Source organism: Eublepharis macularius, chromosome 19 (assembly GCF_028583425.1).
Source record: "Eublepharis macularius isolate TG4126 chromosome 19, MPM_Emac_v1.0, whole genome shotgun sequence".
In the NCBI taxonomy this organism is placed as follows: domain Eukaryota; kingdom Metazoa; phylum Chordata; class Lepidosauria; order Squamata; family Eublepharidae; genus Eublepharis; species Eublepharis macularius.
Window position 1 is genome coordinate 20,753,051 of NC_072808.1, and position 20,164 is coordinate 20,773,214.

At 44.5% G+C, this 20,164-nt stretch overlaps 1 protein-coding gene across 3 annotated transcripts in view; it reads left to right on the forward strand.

Annotated features, from left to right (window-relative positions):
• The window catches only part of CC2D1A (coiled-coil and C2 domain containing 1A), a 53,952-nt gene that overhangs the window by 13,066 nt on the left and 20,722 nt on the right, over nucleotides 1-20,164 (forward strand). For all 3 annotated transcript variants that reach the window (XM_055003137.1, XM_055003139.1, XM_055003138.1), the window contains exons 5-16: nucleotides 1,173-1,238; nucleotides 3,682-3,819; nucleotides 4,320-4,674; nucleotides 6,614-6,738; nucleotides 8,281-8,353; nucleotides 9,405-9,518; nucleotides 10,213-10,343; nucleotides 11,604-11,676; nucleotides 12,978-13,096; nucleotides 14,799-14,937; nucleotides 16,125-16,297; nucleotides 19,701-19,823. In XM_055003137.1, the coding sequence (XP_054859112.1) occupies nucleotides 1,173-1,238; nucleotides 3,682-3,819; nucleotides 4,320-4,674; nucleotides 6,614-6,738; nucleotides 8,281-8,353; nucleotides 9,405-9,518; nucleotides 10,213-10,343; nucleotides 11,604-11,676; nucleotides 12,978-13,096; nucleotides 14,799-14,937; nucleotides 16,125-16,297; nucleotides 19,701-19,823 (1,629 nt within the window). The remainder of the gene's footprint in view (nucleotides 1-1,172; nucleotides 1,239-3,681; nucleotides 3,820-4,319; nucleotides 4,675-6,613; nucleotides 6,739-8,280; nucleotides 8,354-9,404; nucleotides 9,519-10,212; nucleotides 10,344-11,603; nucleotides 11,677-12,977; nucleotides 13,097-14,798; nucleotides 14,938-16,124; nucleotides 16,298-19,700; nucleotides 19,824-20,164) is intronic.

Sequence of the window (20,164 nt, forward strand, 5' to 3'; positions counted from 1 at the left end):
GTCATGGTTTTAAGTGTTGCACCGTTGCTAATACTCTGCCTTTATTTCAGGTTACAAATGCTTTAATCATCGCTTTCATTTCTCTCCCTCTACCAGCCTGAGAACACAGCTGTGTTATCTCTTTCTTTGAAGTTCACTGAAATGACCTTGTACCGGCTGAAATGTTGCCGTTTCTCTGTATGCCTTTTTGTCTTGTCTAGCTAAACTCCAGAAGAAGTTCCCAGACTCCTTCTTGCCCAATTCTGTGGTATAGATGGGGGGGGGGGAATGTTTGAGTATTTAGAACTGTGTTTTCCTCAAGTCTCTATTCCTGTCAAGGAAATGTGTACTGCTTGGAGGCTCTCTTGCTTCTGAGCAAATCTATGGACATATATATGGAAAGAACTGGATTTCTAAATAAAAGCTATTTAACCAAGAACCTGTGTCTTGCTGCAAGTGGTCCAGGGATCTGTCTGCCATATCCTATCATCCATAGCCTGACAATGTACATAACAGACCAATAGCTGAATTTTGGGGGAAATGGAGGGATATCTTTGATTACTTAGGCCAGAACTAATATTAATTAAGGTAACTTAGTATAAAATAAAAGGATGAAACACAGGGAATGATTAGTAAAATACTTAATAAATTTCATATCAGTAACCAAGGAGGGGGAAGGAGATTTATTACACAATTAAGTTCTGTTATTAAAATTCTTTTTATTTTCTATCCATTTAACTCAATTTTAAATGTAGTGCTTGTTTAAGTTATAAATTAGCTTCAAATGTACAATTTGTTTAAGTTAGTATGTCTCAAATTAATTTTAACTACTGTTTATATAAACTTTATTATGCACTTTCTACTGTCATATCCTATCTTTTTTTAAATAAAAATTTCTATTTAAAATAAAAAAGACCAACAAGATTACTAGAGTATAAGCTTTCAAGAGTAGACTCTTTTTGATCTTGAAGGTGCTACTGGATTTGAATCCTGCAGTTCTAGAAAGCTAGCTGAGATAGTTGCAGCAAAAAATAATTTTACTTCAGCATCAGCTTTTGCAGGCTAAAGTCCACTTAATCAGAGGGATGCATCTGATGAGACAGAATAGTACTGAAACAGAATAGTAATGCCCTGTGAGATTAAATTTAAATTTTGAACACTTTAAACAGGTTTTTTCCCTCCTTTCTGTATAGGCAGAACTCAATGAAGTACTTGAAGAAGAAGATTCCAAGGAAGCCCTGATACCTGCTGCTGCTAAGGTGCAAAACTCCCATTCCAACATGGCTTTCTTTTTGTTGTCTTTTTGGTAACTGCTTTTCAATTGCTGTAAGCACAGAAACTGGAAAAATGGGCTTTTTGACATATGTTTATAATGTCACGAACAAGGAGCCAGTGCTGTAGGCTCTTGAAAGCCTTGTTCATTTCAGCCCTGTTGCTAATAATCCTCGTATACCCAATAAAATAGATGACTCTGTCAAAATTACTCAGAATTTTGTAATTTTGTAAAAGATGCAAAACCGAATTATTCAAAAAGGCTTTTTACTCAGATAGGCAGGCAGTAATGGTGGGGATCTCAGATGATCCATTAATGAATTAGGAACCATAGACTTAACCACTATGTTGTATTGGATTCCTGCTAATGCTATGTCTTTTTGAACTTGTATTTATTCCCCCCATGGCATTGTTTATGGAAATGTTCTTGATATTAACTGTACTAATCTCACACTGTGTAATCCACCTTGAGTCTCAGTGAGAAAGGTGGACTATAAATGACAAATCAGTAAATAACTGGTATAGTGAAGTAGGCAGGAGTAGGAAGTGAGCTTGGAGGCTCCTGATTCAATTCTTATTTCCATCGTGAACTCACTCAAAAGCCTTAGACAGACAGCTATCTTTCAGCCTACGTCCTGCCCATATCCAAGGTTCACCAATGTGACCTACCTTATGGGGTTGTTGTAAGGAGTAGACATGGGCATGAACGGGTGGGAAATTCCAAACAGCCTGTTCGTTGCCATCCATGAACAACGAACAGAACATGTCCCCTTAACGAACATGTTCGGTGTTCGTGTTTGTGGCCCTTTAAAGATCCCTTTAAACTATCAGGTGACAGGGGGGGATTTCCCCTTGCCACCTGCCAGCTGATAGTTTAAAGGGCCCTTTCCTGCCATGTGCAAGGGGCAGGGCCCTTTAAACACCCCCACCCCTCTGCCCCACCCCAGCGCCTCCGGGCTGCTGCTGCCGGATGCGAGAGGGATGGAGAGATTCTCTCCATCCTTCTGACAGCAGGCAGAGCCGGCGCTGCTGTGGGGCCGCTTCTGCCTGCTGTCAGAGGGACAAGGAGAGACTCCCCTGGTCCCTCTGACAGTGGGCAGAGCTGGCGCCGTGGGGCTGCTCCTTCCCGGTGCCAGCGGGACAGAGAGGCTTGCAACGACCACCTGTTCATTTGGAATGGGGACTCACGAATGGCCCGTTTGCGAACAGACGAACGGGCTGTTCGTGGGTTTTTTTCATTCATATTGCTGTTCATGCCCATGTCTAGTAAGGAGTCCTGAGACAACATATAGGAAGTGACTTGGACAGTCTACAGAACTATATAAATGCTTCTAAAATAATAATTAGCAATTGTATGGAATTTTGGTGTATACAAAATGCTATGCATACCCTGTCTCAGCCTTTATAGCTGTCCTGTAAGAGAGATCAGTAATTATTATGATCACAGTACAGTAGAGCAAAGGCTCAGTGCAGAGGTAGTGATTTCTGCTTCTGTCACAAATATGTAATCAGAGTATGGCTTCTTGTTCCAAGAAATCAACAAATAAGCCGAGCCCAGCTGTCAAGTCCATTCGTTTATAGTGGAAATCTGGATGTGATTGCCACAGAAATGGGCATTTCTCTGTCCTAAGTCTGGAATTGTTAGGTTAGGGCTGCAATATGTAATTTATAACCATCAGGGACTCTTATAAGGCTCCCTGCCTCCAGCTTTTTGAATAGAAGTTATCTTGTATAAATCTTAAGGTGGGGGATCTTTTCTCTTCCTCGATAAATCAGTGTAGACAACAGGTGACCAAACTGATTTATGCTGAAGATAAGAGCGATACCCATTTCGGTGTGAGGAGGATGTGCATTCTGCTTGCCTTGGGCCTTCCGTCTAAGGGGAAACTCCCTTCCTTTAGAATCCTGGGTTAGCCCAAAGTTATGCAGGACCTTTATGCCTGCACAGTTTAACTTCCCCTTTTCAATGGTATTGTTGGATTACCTGCTTGGGATCACCAACTGGAGGGCTCCCCTCCAGTTGGTGGACTCTCTTGTACGTATTCTCCTGCAGTGCCCTTACGTGCTCCAGTTTAAGCTAAAATGGATTATGCCTTGTTTTGATAAATGGAATATGTTTCCTTTGGCAAAATCAGGGCAAAAGGTTCAATTCCTCTTAGGGGAATTGACCTATTTTGTTGCTCGATTTCTAGGGGCCTCAGAAAAGTGTCGAAGGGAGGTGTTTCTAGACATGGGTTTATGTAAGTTTTCTTTTAGCCTTATTGTTCAAGACTTAGGTCCAAGAATACGGGAAGAAGAAGAAGAAGAAGAAGAAGAAGAAGAAGAAATGTAATGTATCAGAGTTCTATAAATTAGTGGTATTTAGCTGGGCTGAGAATCATGTTGTGTCTTCATTCTCTGAAAGGAAGGGTCTGTTTTGGATTTTGCTAGACAAACGCTGCCCCAGCTGATCCCGGTAGGACAGAATTAATTTTGCTTGAAAGACTGGACATGTACAAGGCTGCAATCGCTAATGCAAAGCAAGCCGGGGAAAGCTCCAAGGTGCGCCGATATGAAAGGGGCCTCAAGGTAAGGCACTAAGTATTTACTGGAATATAGTTTTTTAAGTTGATGGCCATTGTGTGTTCCAGTGTTTTAAAAAGATGAGATGTTGATGCATCTGACGAAGAGAACTGTGATTCTCGAAAGCTTATGCTACAGTAAAGTTGGTTAGTCTTAAAGGTGCTACTGGACTCTTTTCGAAAAAGATGAGAGGGGCTTTAAAAAGGGATACAAAATCTGGTACAGTAAATCCATCCATAGCTGCCCCCATTCAGCTTCTGATCAGTTTCTTTTTTTCAGTTCAGTGCCTCATAACTCTGGTTGGTCTGGCAGTTCTGATAGTGCTGAGTAGAAAAATAAGATAAATTCTGATACTCATGAAGATTGTAAGCAGAAACCTTGGGGTTTGAGTGAGGATGTTCCCCCCACTGACATCTCTTTAGAGGTGTGCTGAGCACTTAGGCTGTCTTGTGTTTAGCTTTTGAAACATCCCACTGTTGTAGATCAATGCCATCTTTATTTTCCAGACCTTGGAAAACTTGTTGATCTCTACAAGGAAAGGCAAAAAGATTGACGAGGACGAACTTCCTCCCCCAGTAGCCACGGGAAAGAACTCCAGTTCCCAGCAGGCTTCTCTCTTGGAGTCAGTTCTGGATTCCCAGGCCTCCACTCCTAATGAAAGCATTGCCTTATCTGGCCACCTTTTTGCAGACCCCGAACAATCATCCCCCAAAGCACCACCTGTGTCTGATCTGTCCCCCAAGTTGCCACCACCAGTACTTCCAAAGCCAAAGATTTCTCCAGACCCTGCTGTGTCTCTTAGATCCCCAGAGACACCCCAAGAAAAATCTGCTTCCCCTACGGCACCCTCTCCTACTGCAGGTTAGTATTGAGCGTACATTACCAGCTTAAAAAAAATGAGGAGCAGGGAGTCACGTCTGTTTGTACACAAAATGGGAACGGCTGGGCTTCTGAGAATACAACTCTGTACCACTGCCATGTTCAGTATCAAGTTGTTGCCAGGACAATTTTGGTGATTTACAACCAGTGTAATGTAGTAGAGGATAGCGTGTTGGGTGTAGATTGGAAGATTGAGCCTCAGATCCCTGTCCCTGTTAATTGACAAAGGCTAGTGGGCAGTGAGGATTTTAAAAAAGAGGTTATTGTAGTACATTGGCTGGATTTCTGCACACCTCTGTTGGGCATATGAACTGTCTTTTATTTTCCTTGCTTTGACTAGATGTATATAATTTAGTTAACAACTTCTTTTTAAAAACTGGCTAAACAAAATCAAGTTCCAAAATTTCAAGTTGGGTGGCGTGTTCCCGACATGATGACCAAGACCCGAAGATAATCTCAACTAGTTCTGTATACCCAAGAGCAAGTTAAGAACATTTAAGACAGCTCTGCTGGATCAGACCAGTGGTCCATCTAGTTCAGTTTCTAGTTTCACAAAGTGGCCAGCCAGTTACACTGGAGGGCCAACAACAGGGCAAAGAGGCCGAGGCCTTCCCCTGAGGTTGGCACCTGATACCAGTACTCACAGGTTTATTGCCTCTGAATGTGGATGTTCTCTTTAGTCCTCATGGCTAGTAGCCAGCCACTGATAGATCTATGCTCCATGGATCTGTCTGATCCACTCTGACAGTTGTCTATGCCTGTGGCCATCCATAGCAGCAAATTCCACATTTTAATCACTCATTGAATAAAGGAGTACTTCCTTTTCCTGTCCCAAATCTACTATCCATCAACTTACTTAGATGCCCTTGAGTTTTAGTATTCTGAGAGAAGGAGAAAAAGTTCTCTCTGTCCACTCTCTCTACCCCATGCATAATTTTTATAAACATCTGTTATGTCCTCCTAGTTTTCTAAACTGAAAAGTCCCGGACTCTTCAGACTCTTCTTATAGGAAAGTGTTCTGACCCCTAATCATCTTGTTTGCCCTCTTCTGTACTTTTTCCAGCTCTGCAATGTCCTTTTTTAGTTATGGTAACCAGAACTGCCCACAGTATTCCAAACAAGGTTTCACCATAGATCTATACAAGGGCATTATAATATTGGTGGTTTTATTTTCAATCCCTTTCCTAATAATTGTCAGGAAAGAGTTTGTGTTTTCTACTGCTACAACACACTAGCTTGACACTTGAGCTATCCACTGTGACCCCAAGCTCTCTTTCCCTCTCTTTCTCAGGAAGTTTAGACCCCATTAGCGTATATTTAAAGTTGAGATTTTTTTGTTCCAGTGTTCCTTACCCATATTGAACTTCATTTACCACCCTGTTGCCCATTTTGGGGACTCTTGTCAGACTTGGTTTTCATCACTGTGTCATCTGCAAAATTGTTCATCCCCAGTTCCAGATTATGAACCAGTTAAATAGCACCAGCCCAAATACTGATCTTTGTAGACCCCCTGACTTCCTTCTCTCCGTTGCAAGAACTGTCCGTTTATTCCTGCTCTCTGCTTCCTCTTGTTTAATGAATTTTAAATGTTTGCTAAGCCTCCTTAGAAGTCTTTGATGTGGTACCTTGTCAAAAAGCCTTTTTGGAAGTCCAAATCACCATTATCTACATGCGTATTCACTTTCTCAAAGAACTCCCAAAGGCTGGTGAGGCAGGACTTCCAACGTTAGGCTGTCCTTAGATAAACGTGGGGGGGGGGGTTTTGTGCCCCGTGGAAAGCTGTGTTGGAGGTTGGTGGATGCTTCAAAAGCTGTGCTGTTTCCAGAGTGAAAAAGATCCCACATATTTGGAGCGCCCCAAATGAGTTGTTCAGGTTTCTTGGAGAGAGATGTTCAACAGCATGACCTTTGCTTGTCCACAGGCTCCGAAACCTCTCCTACAAAGGCACTCCTGCAGGGCAGACAACGGGAATACAAGCTGGCTGCCTTACGTGCGAAACAGGAAGGCAGCATAGAAATGGCTTCCAAGTATTACCGCGTAGCCAAGGTGGGTGCACTTGTCCAGTGAGGGAGAGCTCGAGGGGAAGATGGTCACTCATGGATCCTGAAGGGAGAACGTGTGTCCCTTTTTGGCTGCCGTTTCTAAAACATTTCTCTAGAACTGCAACTGAACCCTACTGTGTGGATCAATGACTCAGGAATGGAAGCCAAGTTATTTTTACTGAGTTCTGGCCTCACATGGATCCATCACTCGATTACTCACATAAGCACATGAAGCTGGCTTGTACCAAGTCAGACTTCTGCTCTCTTGAGGTCAGTCTTGTCTACTCTGACTGGCAGCAGCTGCCTGGTCTCAAGGAAGAGGTCTTTCACATCCCTTACTACTCAAGCCTTTTAACTGGCGGTGCTGGGGATTAAACCTGGGACCTTCTGTGTGCCAAGCGGATGTTCTACCACTGAGCCATACAGCCCCTCCCCTGGACATGTGTTGACTTGTAGCTGGATGTTGTGCACTAACGTAATTTGAAAAGTTTTCTCTTTGAAATCATTTGTCTGTGACATTTGATCTGTGATAGTTCACACAGCTCTCTTGTAGATCCTGGTTCCCTTTGAATGGGACATACTACATGAGGCCTGCATGCCCTCTCAGCTGCCACAGCTTGTGCCCTGCCACCCTCTTGACAACAGCTATATCATGCAAGGTGGCGGCTGCTACTAAGAGGAGGGAGGGACGCTACAACACACGATCTGTAGCCTCTGGAGGAACATCAAAACTGCAAAGCGTAGCATTTCTTCATTAGTAGCATACTGACACGTGGCATCATTAGGATGTCCTGGGTTGAAATCTTGCTTGGCTGGAACCTGGCTAGGTGGCCTTAGACAAGCTTGCCATTGGTCAATGGTAAGGATTACTGAGAACTGTATAAGTAGCACTTGGAAAATTCTTAAAGGTGTTAGCCAATGAGAGTCCTCTGATAGGGCTTCTGGGATTTGAGAAGGAGGATGTAAGAGGGGTTCTACTTACTAAATATGGGTATAGGAGGCAACTACTGGCTCCTAATATTGTTAAGAGAGGAATGGGGGATCTATTGGGAGTCTCTAGCTGGATTTGGACTGTTTTTTATGTGGCAAAGAATGTGGCTTAGGAGGACAAAGAAGAAAACTGGGATTGTTCAACTGTTGACCTGGGTTTGGGGAACTGTGTCTCCTTCAAATAGCTGAAAAATAGTGGGATGAAGGAGCAGTTTGAAATGGCAGTGCAAGCTGGGGTGCTTAACCTCCCCTCACCTGTCCACTCTCTCCGCCAGATAGCTCCCTCCCCCAGGCTGGTTGACCTCTGTCTGATTTTTCTGCATGGGTGTTTTGAGTTCACTGCTGTTGCTGCCATCTGCCTCCTCTGTGCAAATCATCCTGCCACCGAGGTGCTTTGCTGATCCTCTGGTATCTCATTGAGAAGGTATCAGGACAGGCTTATAATTTGTCTGTCTACCCTTGCATTCTGTGGTTGGATTGTGAAGCCTTGTTAAAACCTCATTAGGATTTTTAGCTCAAAGAGCAAACTCTTAACCTTATTGTAAACCTCTTTCAGAGCTTTGACCCTCTTTTAGACTCCTTGGGTAAAGGAGACACTGTGGATCTCAGCGGTCTGCCTCCCCCTCCAGGTAAGAAGGGTAACTTGGCAGTTTGCCAGGTGCCTTTTGAATGAGCTTTGCTAGTAAATGAGATGGAGGTAATATCTGCAGCTCTAAAGCCCCATTTGTGCTGGAATGTTGTGTGAAAGGGTGTGGGTATCCCTTCTGTTGCTCAGTGTTGCTCTACCAAGCTCTCTTGTCACATCATGGTACATCAATCTCATTTGTAGCCAAAAGCAGGGAGAAGTTTATTGACAAATTCCATAATAGGAAGTAAGAAAACAACCCAAAACATCATGCCATGAACCAGTTATTTTACTCTAAGAATTCCAAAACTCTGGAATACTCTTTGAGTTATTGTGTCTCCTAGTCTGAGTAGCTAATCCTCCCATGTGCACAGGGGTATAATAACAACTTGCTGCACAGTCTTCAGGATGCCAAAATCTTTGGAAGACTCTTGTATAAACTTTTCTGCACCTCTTAGCCATGACTCAGGATCCTGATGGTCCATCTGTACATAGGGTGCTTTAAATACTACTTTCAATACAGGAGAATAATTGTTCGGTATCACTTGATTTTTACCTTGTTGCAGACTTCTGTCCCAGGTTATCCCAGATTCTTTGCTTGGTGAAAGCATACCTGTGCCTCTCACTTTTATCCTAAAAGAATGGCTTGTGTTTGTGCCAGTGCTGAGCCTTGACATGCTACTGTTTCTCAGGGGAGCATTGAGATATGCAGGGTATCCAGGCATTAAGGAAGGTTTCATTCAGTGGCAGTCGAGTGGCAGAAGTCCTCTTTGCTTGCAGTGGAGGAGGGGGCTGAAATCCCTAGGGATCATTCCTAGCTGTGCTCCTAATGTATCATACACAGTGGCACTTAGAAAAGGTGGCTAGTTGCCCAGCAAATTTGACTGTCCTTTTAAAAAAGACACCTAGGAGGGTGGGCCTGCAACATCCCCGGTGAAACACCTGGATTGTTTGGGGTTTGTTGGTTGCACAGGGGGAGGAAGTGTTTGCCAGCATTTTGTGGGCTTCTGGGTGAGCTTCTTGTCATGTTTCAACTGGCTGGATGTCTTCCTCAGATCAGCTGCTCAAAGAAGTGTTGTCCTCGGGTGTGCAGCAGTGCCCTGTAGCAACGGCAACACCTGTCACACAGGCTGTGACCCCTGTGGCACCGGGAATCTCAGGTGCAGGAGGTAGGAGTCCCACAAGGCTCTCTATAGTTTTTACTGTGACTGCCGTAGCTGTAACATTGTACCAAGCCTGTGACTGGACTTGGTGGAGGCAAGCAGTTACAGCCTTTTGCTTTTGTGGCTCGTTTGCTTCCTTTCCTGCAAAAAATACCCTGCCAGGGCTTTTTGCCCCACAGGCCTAGTGGTTTTTAAAATTACTATGTGTTTGTGTGTATGTGTGTGTATGAAGTGTGTACGCTTCAACAAAATATAGACACATAAATGGGAAGGAGGCTCACAGAGGGAACTCTAAATGAAACAGAAAAGTCTTCACCCACTGGCAGAGGACCGTGATAGAGGTGGACCAACGAATCTTCCTGGGGGAAGGAATTCCATCATTTTGATGCCATGACCAAGAAGGCGCTTTCTTGGGTTGCTGTCTGTCTTAAGTTCTGATGACAGGGGCACCCGAAAGGGCCTCTAAAGGTGACCGTAGTGGTCAGGTCATGTGGGAGTAGGCAGTCCATCAGTATGGTGGCCCTGAACTGTACAGCTCTTTACAGGTCAACACTAGCACCTTGAATTTGGCCCAGAATTGGCACTAGCCATCATGCTACATGACCAGCCAGCCCCCTTTGGATTTTTGTTTCCGGGTCCCTTTGGGGTACCTTGTTCAGCATGAAGATCGAATTGCACAGAATTGCTTTCTTGTTTCCAGATATGCCTCCAGCCCCTCGGGATATGATGGAAGCATTGCAGCAGAGGATGGACAGGTACAAGGCAGCAGCTGCCCAGGCCAAGAGCAAAGGGGATGACCGGAAGGCCAGAATGCATGAACGGATAGTGAAGGTGAGCTGTCTGTCTGTAGTAACCAGAAACCTGTTCCATTCACATTTTTTGCTTGCTGGTTTTCCTGCTGAACATGTTATGCATCCTGGGCCTTTGGGGTTTCTTCAGATGAGCAGCCCTGGTTAACATTTATTCCCTGCGCCCTTCCCTCTCAAACCCAGGTTGAGAGGTGATGACGGTGTGTTTAGAACAATACACTGCATCAGCAACTGGAATGGTTTGTCAGCTCCTGTTGCCTCCCTGAGAATGGTTCTGATAGCCTCATAAAATTTGTAAGATTGTACACACACTAGACTCTTCTAACATTCAGCCTTTTTGAAGAGGGAGGCTGGTTTATGTGGAAACTGATTTAATTTCCAGTCGTTTTCTTCTTAATATTCAGAGTATGAGATGAGTAACAAATATTGGCATCAAATTTATCTCTTCAGAGGAATGGTTGGCCTGGAAGAAACCTGCATGGATATTCTCTTGCTAGTTACTGGTCTCTGTATTGTCTGTCCTCTGTTTTTAGTTCATCATGGGAGGAGGAAGGTGTTTACTGTGGCTTCTGCCGACTAAAAAATTCCTCCCTGTGTTCTTGTGGAGAGCCAGGTTTGAGCCAGATGAGTCTTTGAGCAAAGCAGAAATGTCCTGAAAAGCATCCATATGCTACTTGGAGTCAGTCACTGAACAGCATTCAGTATTCTTTAAGGACAGAAAAGGTTACGCCATGCTATAACTTGGGGAATATGCTTTCCTGTGGGGAAGAGAGAGAATTTGAATGGCTGCTTGGCACTGTTGGTGCTGCAAAAGCAGACCAGATTGAAGCCAAAATTGTGTCTGGGTTCAGTCTCTCTCTGTAGTTGGTGACACGGGAATAGGTGATTTCCTTTAAAATCTTTTAAAACTCTGCAGTTCTTGAAGATGAAGGTATTAAAGCACAAAAAACAGTAGAGAATCGAACAAAGCATAAAAGATATAAATGCAAGGCAAGAGAGATTAAAATTATTCCAAGGAGAAAGCAAAACTAATTCTGCTACGACTCCAGAAGCAACAAGATAGGGGGGGCTGGGGGGGGCAAATCTGAACCTTCCTCAACTGAGTTGGTGACACTCTGTACGCTGAAAAGAATAAGTAGTCGCAACTGCTTTGCTCAATAATGATCTGGTAAATTGCCTATCTTCACACTCCTCTCCTAGCCACAGTTAGCCAGAGAACTTTGGTTTTACAAGGCCTGTTTCCCAGAGAAAGCATTCTCAGATCACCGTGTTTCTCTTTCAGCAATACCAGGAGGCCATTAGAGCTCACAAGGCAGGGAAGCCTGTGGAACTTGCTGACCTTCCTGTCCCCCCAGGTATTTAATTCCTAAGACTGTTTTGCAAGTTGAGGGGGTGCTTTGGGGATCCTCGGCTAGTTTCCTACCAGGAGTAGTGGGTGCCGGACATGGGTGATTGCGCTGGGAGGAGATGGGCGATGTTTCTGTATGCATCTAGACGTGTCTTAGATAAGCATGGAGAACTGGGTATAAAGGTGTCGCAGCTGCTGAGTTGTGTCCACATCACACCGAGGCAGTGAAGGACTTTCTCAGTCATGACACCAAAATCATGGAATTCCCTCCCCAGGGAGATTCATCTTTCCCCTTCTGTCATTGCCTTCCACCCGCAGGTGAAGACTTTTCTGTTTTGTCTGGCGTACCCTCACAGATTCTCATTGAACCTACTTTTCATTTATGTATTTATGTGTTTTAAGTATTTTTGTATATTTATTTGCGTTTTAATCTTGTTTTAATGTTTTTATTGTTCACCATCTCGGGGACCGTATTATTGGTGGAAAGGCAGCTTACAAATATTTAAAATAATAAATAAGTAAATTATTATTTTAAGTAAATAAGTATATATGTATTTAAAACATTTCTGTGTCATTTCCCCACCCAAGCAGGGTTCCCAAGGCAGTGAATATCAAAACATTTCAACATTAAAACAGCATTGGAAGTATAAGCGTATTTAAAATATTTAAATAATCCAATAAAACTTAAACACACACAACACAACACCTAGGGAGGAGTATTATAACAGAGATGCTCCAGATCTGCACCTGACCTTTTGGACGTGATTAAAGATACACACCTACGGCAATTTGTATCCCTTCCTAGTCTTTGTGTCTAGCACAGAGCATTTCGAAATTTCTGGCTTCAGGGAAATTGTTCCACACTGGCTTGTCTTTCTGCCACAGAACACTTGCGTGTTAAGAGGATTGGGGGCAGTGTTGCAAGGCGCTTAGCCCCACGTGTCGCCTGACAGGCCGTTCTGCCACCACACAGGATATTGGCTGGGGTTCTGTGTGAACTGAAAGGGCATCTTGGGACACTCTCTTCACTCTTGCAGCCACACATCTCAGGGGAAAGTCAGCAGAGCCAGGAGAGACATCCATTCAGAGAAGCTTTTCCTCCTGTATTGGTCGTCTCATTGAGGAACTTCGGGATTCCCCCAAACACAATTTGAAAATTAACAGTTTAGGTTATGGGAAATGGATTGTGTCCAAACTAGCCTGTGACCCTGTTCTTCGTCATCCATTCTGGCCTGGGCCAAGGGGCCTGGTAAACACTGCCCTCCTGCAGCACTGTGCCCTTTTTAGACCACTCATTTCCTTTGGCAGGTTTCCCTCCAATTCAAGGGATGGAGCCTTCGGCAGGAAACCAAAGCTTTGTGGGGATCCTCGAAACAGCCATGAAACTAGCCAGTGAAGAGGATGAAGACTCTGAAGAGTCCAAAAAGGTTGAGTAGTGTGCTTTTCGAGATCCTGAGGGATCTGTGAGAATGTAAACTGAGAACAGCCAAGAACGGTGGTTTCTCTTTCAGGCAAACTCGGTCTTCTCTGTTTGCCACTTGCTTCTGTGGGAGGGATTGATTAAAACAATCACAACCTGAAGCCATAATTGCTTAAGCTTAAGTGCCTCAGCCAGGCTTTTCCTGTCTGGAGGCCTGGGCTGCTGACCTGTTTGGTGTAGTGGTTAAGAGCGCGGGACTCTAATCTGAAGAGCCAGATTTGATTCCCCACTCCTCCACTTGAAGCCAGCTGGGTAACCTTGGGCTAGTCACAGCTCTCTGGAGCTCTCTCAGCCCCACCCACCTCACAGGGTGTTTGTTGTGGGGATAATCCTACTATATAAAAGGCTAAGCGTATTCAAGACAAGGCACTTCCTACCCTGGTGCTGCTGTGGAAGGGAGCCCACTTTAGCCAGTCCTACAAGAGCTTGGGCTTTTTGAGAGCCAGTTTGGTGTAGTGGTTAAGAGCGTGGGACTCTAATCTGGAGAGCTGGGTTTGATTCTCCACTCCTCCACTTGAAGCCAGCTGGGTGACCTTGGGTCAGTCACAGCTCTCTCAAAGCTCTCTCAGCCCCACCCACCTCACAGGGTGTTTGTTGTGGGGATAATCCTACTATATAAAAGGCTAAGCGTATTCAAGACAAGGCACTTCCTACCCTGGTGCTGCTGTGGAAGGGAGCCCACATTAGCCAGTCCTACAAGAGCTTGGGCTTTTTGAGAGCCAGTTTGGTGTAGTGGTTAAGAGCACGGGACTCTAATCTAAAGAGCCGGGTTTGATTCCCCGCTTCTGTGCTTGAAGCCAGCTGGGTGACCTTGGGTCAGTCACAGCTTCTCGGAGCTCTCTTCATGGGGTGATTGTCGTGAGGATAATAATAAAACATTTTGTAAACCACTCTGAGTGTTATGTTGTCCTGAAGGGCAGTATATAAATTGAATGTTATTATTATTATTATTATTTAAAAAACACCTGTACATAAATAAATTTTCTTCGTGTTTTTGTTGAACCTCCTGCTTTGGTGATCTCTGTACACTTCAGGCACAATACAAAAATCACCTTAGAACAGCATACCTAAAGCCTTTACACTTTCTACTGTAAGACCATCTAACAACTGAGGGGAAGGTTTACATTACAAAACAAACCTTGTCCCCTAAAATGATAGGAGACTGTGTGGGGAAACCATGTTCTTCTATAATTTTAAGGGAACGGGGTTTGTTTTGTAATGTAAACCTTCTCCTCAGGTTTCGTTCAGTTGGACAAAAAGGCCTGCCATAGCTTCTGTTGGTTGTGCCAACAGGATCATACGGGAGAGAGGGCTTCTTCCGTTGGATGCTTCAGGGGTACTGATCTAGGCTGTTGGCCCTGCTGATGGAATCGTGCTTGGCAGGTGGAAAACGTGGCTGATGTAGGATGTTCCTCCATTTCAGGGCAGCAATTGCGTGCTGCTCACTTGCAGTCTTTCCTAGCCAGTGCTTTGTATATATTGAACCTTTGTGCTGATGGCAGCATTCGTTTGAGAGCAGCGTTTTAGGAGTGTGTGCCATATTAGTAGGAAGGTTTGGGGTTCTCTTTCCATTCTTTATTGTGAAATATGCTTTGCAGGGCTGGTGTTACAGTGCATAGTTACGGAATTTTTTTCCTCCCTGTTGACAGCCTGATCTCTGCCCTGCATCGTCCAAACCAGCAAGCTCATTGCAATCTAAGCTGCCACCCCAGCCGAGCTCACGAGCGACTCCTGCAGCACCAAAGGCAACTGGATCAGCGAAAACGGCCTCAAAGACTGTCACAAAAGGTACTCCTATTTCAGTTTGTTTACTACTTTTATATACTGTTTTTGTGCCAATTATGCAGTTTATTTATTTATACCCTGTCTTTCTCCCCACTGGGGACCTGAAGGGGCTTGCATCATTCTCCTCTTCTCCATTTTTCCTCATAGTAACCCTATGAGGTAGGTTAGGCTGAGAGGGTGTGTTTGGCCCAAGGTCACCTGGCAAGCTTCCATAGCAGAGTGAGGATCCCCAGGTCCTAGTCCAACACTCTTAACAGCTGCTACAATACACTGGTAATGCACTCAAGGTGGCTTACAATTTTAAGTAGTGATTTACTTGGCACCAAAGGAAGATGGGGAGGGAAGGCAGGGGGAAGGTCTGTTCTGTTACAGAATAACCACTCCAGGGGTGATTTTTGGGAGGGGGAGGCACTGAATACCATTTGTTCCTATTCAAGTAGATGGGAAAGGTCTTGCAGGTTTGCCTTTCCCTCCAGCCACATCCCTCGTGAATAGCTAGAGGGTTGGCTCCATTTGCGCCAAGGCCATTTTGTGCTTAACGTCTGGCTCTGGAAGCTGCTGAGGAGGTTCACCGAAGCTTTGACTGCTGCCTGGATACCTGCCCGACACTTCAGCTGAATGTCTGGAGTGTTATGGGAAAGTTTTTTTTAAATTGTCTGTATTGCGTCTGTTTTCTTACATGCCTGGTGTATGCCATTTTTTTTTTAATAAAATGCCACAGTCGGTGATTCCAAAAGGTCCATGGCCTCTGGCTTTGGCGCGCACAGACCCAACTGCGTTTCCTCAGACTTGTCTCTTCTTTGGGTTTTCTCCTGAGATACTCAGTTGCCTGTCTTACACTCAGGATAGCCCTGAAGCTGGGACCAACGTGACAAGGGAGAGTGCTTCTTTATTAATGACCACAGTGTGGGTACTCTGAGAGATAAGCCATCTGTCAATTGGTGTTTTGTATTTCCTGAGGCTGCCTAATAATAAAGCAGTCTCTAGAAACCTTCTCTTCTGGTCAAGTTCTCCCTCATGCTGCCAGCATTCTGTTTGCAAGGGGAATATGGCACCCATACACAGAGCCCTGCAGGTAACAAAATGAAATCTAGGATGCCCTTCCCTTGCTCTGTTTGGAACCTCCTTGCTATCTGTTTACAAGGTGCTTTGCGTGATGAGTGTCCTCTCCTTTCACTTTCTCCTAACAGCTCAACAGCAGCTAACCTTCCTGGAAAGCCGGAAGAAGCAACTGATGCAGGCAGCTCTCCGAGCAAAGCAGCAGAACGACATTGAGGGGGCCAAGCTGTTCTTGCGCCAGGCCAAGGGTTTGGACCCCATGATCGAAGCATCACAGAATGGCCTTCCAGTTGATATAACGAAGGCAAGCAGTCATCTGTGCGAGGTGTATTGAACTGGCATATAAAAATTACTAGACCCACAGTTGCTCAGATCTCCTGACGTTACAGAGAATACAGTTCAGAGCTGGCCTTACCACGGGGCAGGTTTGGGAGACTTCCAAACGTGAGAGGGTTCTGGCCCAGGGGTTATAGTTCCCTAACAAAGTCTCCCACACAAGCTTCAGTAAAATAAATGAAGGTGGTAAAAGAGGTTTGGTTCATTGCAGGCATCATGTCAAGCGGTGTGATGACCGTAATTTGACCTTCCAGCCAACCAGCTGAACAAGCCGTGATTCAGAGTGGCTCGTCTGCTGTAACATATAATCTACTCAGTGCTCCAGTTCATAAATTCACTCCGGTCTTTATAGTTAAGCCGCTTCTGGAGGGCTCTAACTCTGCCATTCCAGACATCTTGCCAAACCATAATAAAGCTTCTTTAACCATGGTATGAAGTAACTCAGCTGAGCCATAGTCATTTGTGTAGTCAGTGGGTGGGGCAAGCGTTTGGGGCCTTGGGCAAACCCTGACCCATTATCCCCTCCGCAGACTTCCCCACTGGCTCCCCCCATTGCAGGTTCCAGCAGGAAGTTCTGCCCTCCAGGAATACTTGGTGCCCTTTTTGGTGCTTGATTAGCGCTGTCCCAGAAATGAAAGGGTGTCAGCCTGGCTATTAAGATCCCTCTAGAATGGGTCTCAGTTCACGTAGGAGAGCAACAGGATGAATCGCTTTGGTTGGGAAGTGATTGAAGCCCTCTTAAGACATGCTAGCAAGTTCCCCGCCACAGAGAAAAGAACCCGACTACGCTACTTTGAAATAGAGGTCAGAAGTGACCCCATATTGCAGCAAAACCCCACAGAAACATAGATGGGATCAAACTGACGCCACCATTTTTAAAGCTTAAGACATTGTTCAGTATCTGTAAAACTGTTTTTAACAAAGCAATCATTTTTAACTGTTACAATACAATAATACCGTAATTAACGTAATAATAGTGCAGTGTGGAACAACAGATAACAAAAAAAGTGAGGTAACAGGTGACAGAATGTTTTTAAATAGGTAAAACACAGTATAGTTTTAGTAGAACTATACAAATGAGCACTTTTATTCCTTGAAAAGTGCTTACTTGCCTGCATTGCGCAACAAAACTGCATGTTGTGCACAGAGAAAAACATACACATTCTGTACATTTTGCTGACCATTTTTCTTTCACACAGATGATATCTACTACTTTTCCCTTCAGAAGATGCAACCCGCAGCACTTTAATGGCAGCCTGCCTGGATCCTGATGGCAAATGCTCAGTGTTCCTTGCTTGAATCCAGGGGTTTTGCCCGTTAACAATTTACCTGCCCTCCCTCCCACCCTCCACAAATCTCCTCTCAATCTCCTGTGTCACATCGTTGAGTAACTACTGTGGAATAATTAGTTCTGTTCTTTCTGACAACTGCAGGAAACACCTATCTGAAATAGCCGGCTATTCTGGAGCTAACTTTGACTTGTCTGTACCCACTTCCAAAATGAGAAGGCTGAATTTGTTTTTCTTAGAAAGATTGCAATCTAGTACATTAATATATTCCCATATTAATTCCTGATATATTTCCATTGTAATCCCCAGATTAAAATATAACAACCCCACAGAAATGGAATTTGGGTCAAATTAACCCCACCATTTTTAAAACCTATGACACAAGCAAGAAGTAGGCACATAACAGACCCCTGCAATAGAAAGGAAGATTCCGTTCCTGCCAGTTAAAGGGTTAGCAAAAAGAAAATATCTGCATTCTTTCTGCTAGCCTTCTTGTAACCTGCTCTCAAGCTACACCTGTTGGATCCTTCCAATTAACAGCTGTTCCTGAACAACAAAGGGAAACAGTCAGCTCAGTGGACTGACAGCTAAGGATCATTTAAAGTTTCAGTCTGAATGGCTCCTTCAAGTCTGGAAAATGGGAAGAGGTTCAGAGGATGGCTGCAAACAGGCCCAGGCTTGTCTTGCAGGGGGGTAGAATGACCTCATTTTCCAAAATTGCAATACAGCTCAATTTGAGCTTTTCTGAGTGGCTATGGGACACAAGAAAAGATTTGATAAAGCACAGACACAGAGCTTTTACCTGCTCCTACTATATATACAACAATTCAGGTTGTAAATACTGGTTTTCCCTGAGGTAATTTCAACCCCTAGTTCCAAAAGTGGTGTAAAAGCCCAAATCCGAAAGTGTGATATTTTTGCATAACAAATATATATAGATATAAATTATGGAGAGAAATTTCAGTTTTCACTCTTTGCTCCACCTTCCTATAAAATGGGGATAAAAAGTGTTGGTCCATCTATTTATATATGGAAACAGTGCTAAAATCATTTTTCAGTATTTGTTGGGATCACTAGAAACCCCAAATGTGATTATGTATAGTAATTTCAGTTTCAAGCCAAGTCTATTGGGGTCAGAATGACTCCCCCTTACCCTTTTGATGAACCTCAAACTTCAAAAAGAAAGGCAGTGGGGAGGGAAGAGCGGGACTTCAGGGCCCTGTGGTTCTTTGTGGAGAACGCATAACCAGAGTTCAGTGTCTGAAGAATGTTTTAAATGGGTAAACCAATTTCCCCCTATGACTTCCAGGGTCAAAATACACCCCAATCACTTAAGGGGTTTTTAAAATCACAGTGTGTGCAGATGATCATAATTAATGTTTTCCCTATCACTGTACCACAATAATGGAACTTCAGATCTGAGCCACGCTGACTGGAAGTATCCTTTTATAAAATCACTTTAATCTGTGAAAGGCAGATACGACTCCTTGCCTCCGTGATTCTTTTCATCCCTTCCAGTGTTCTAAATTACTATCTTGGATTAGACATGTGGAAAGTTGGTACTGGAATCTCAGAAGGGCTGTTGCCTTCATCTCCTGCTTGTGATCTTTCCAAGCGGGATACTCGAGTTATATGGCTTCTTGGTCTGTTTCATCAGGGCAGTTCTTCTTCAGTATCACTACAGATGTCTTTCCAGCCTTGGAAGAAACCTTCATGAACCCTTGGCTATGGTATAAAAGGCCTTTGCAGCATTCCTTTAGCGCTACTACTAGTGCAGGTTCTCTTCTGGCTGTGCTTTAAACTTGAAGCAAGGCCTTTCCACTTTGCAGGGGGTGGCTCCAGGCCAACTTGTTGGTCCACACGGTTTAGAGCAGGAGCACGCTCTACAGGAAACCTGAGCACACTCTGGGACAAAGTGTTGTTCGGCAAACTAATTCTGTAACCTTCCTCAGTGCAGCACAGCCCTGGCTGACAACATTTTCTCTCTTGCTATGATAACTTCTGCATTTTGCATAGACTCAAGCAAGTGATGCAGCCGACTTGAGAGGGTCTCCCTCTGTGACTCTTTCCTTCTTCCTTCAGGTGCCTCAAGCCCCCATGAACAAGGAGGATTTCATGCTTGTGCAGCGTCGTGGAGTCAGCATCTCTCCGGAGACAGCCACCCAGTACACCGAGCTTGTGAAACTCATGAGGCAGCAGTATGAGGTAGCAGGGTTTGGGCAGTTTTAGGAAATGATGTAGGTGCTGGGGGAAGATTAACCGGAGTTGTGAAGCATAAAGATGTCTTGCCTCCACTCATGGGAGACCTACAGGACATGAAGTGGAGCGGGCTTGGCTTGCGGGTGTTCTTTCTCTGCCAAAATGATCTCTCATCAGCTGCTGGGAGAAGTGAGCAGGGAGGATCATGGCCTTCGTGCTCTGCTTATGCATCTGGCTGGCCCCTGTGAGTAACAGCAGGCTGGAATAGATGCTTCCTGGAGGGGTCTTGGGGCCAGATGAGATGGGATAGTGACAGCTGCTTCTGTCCACATGCCCAGCACATTTAT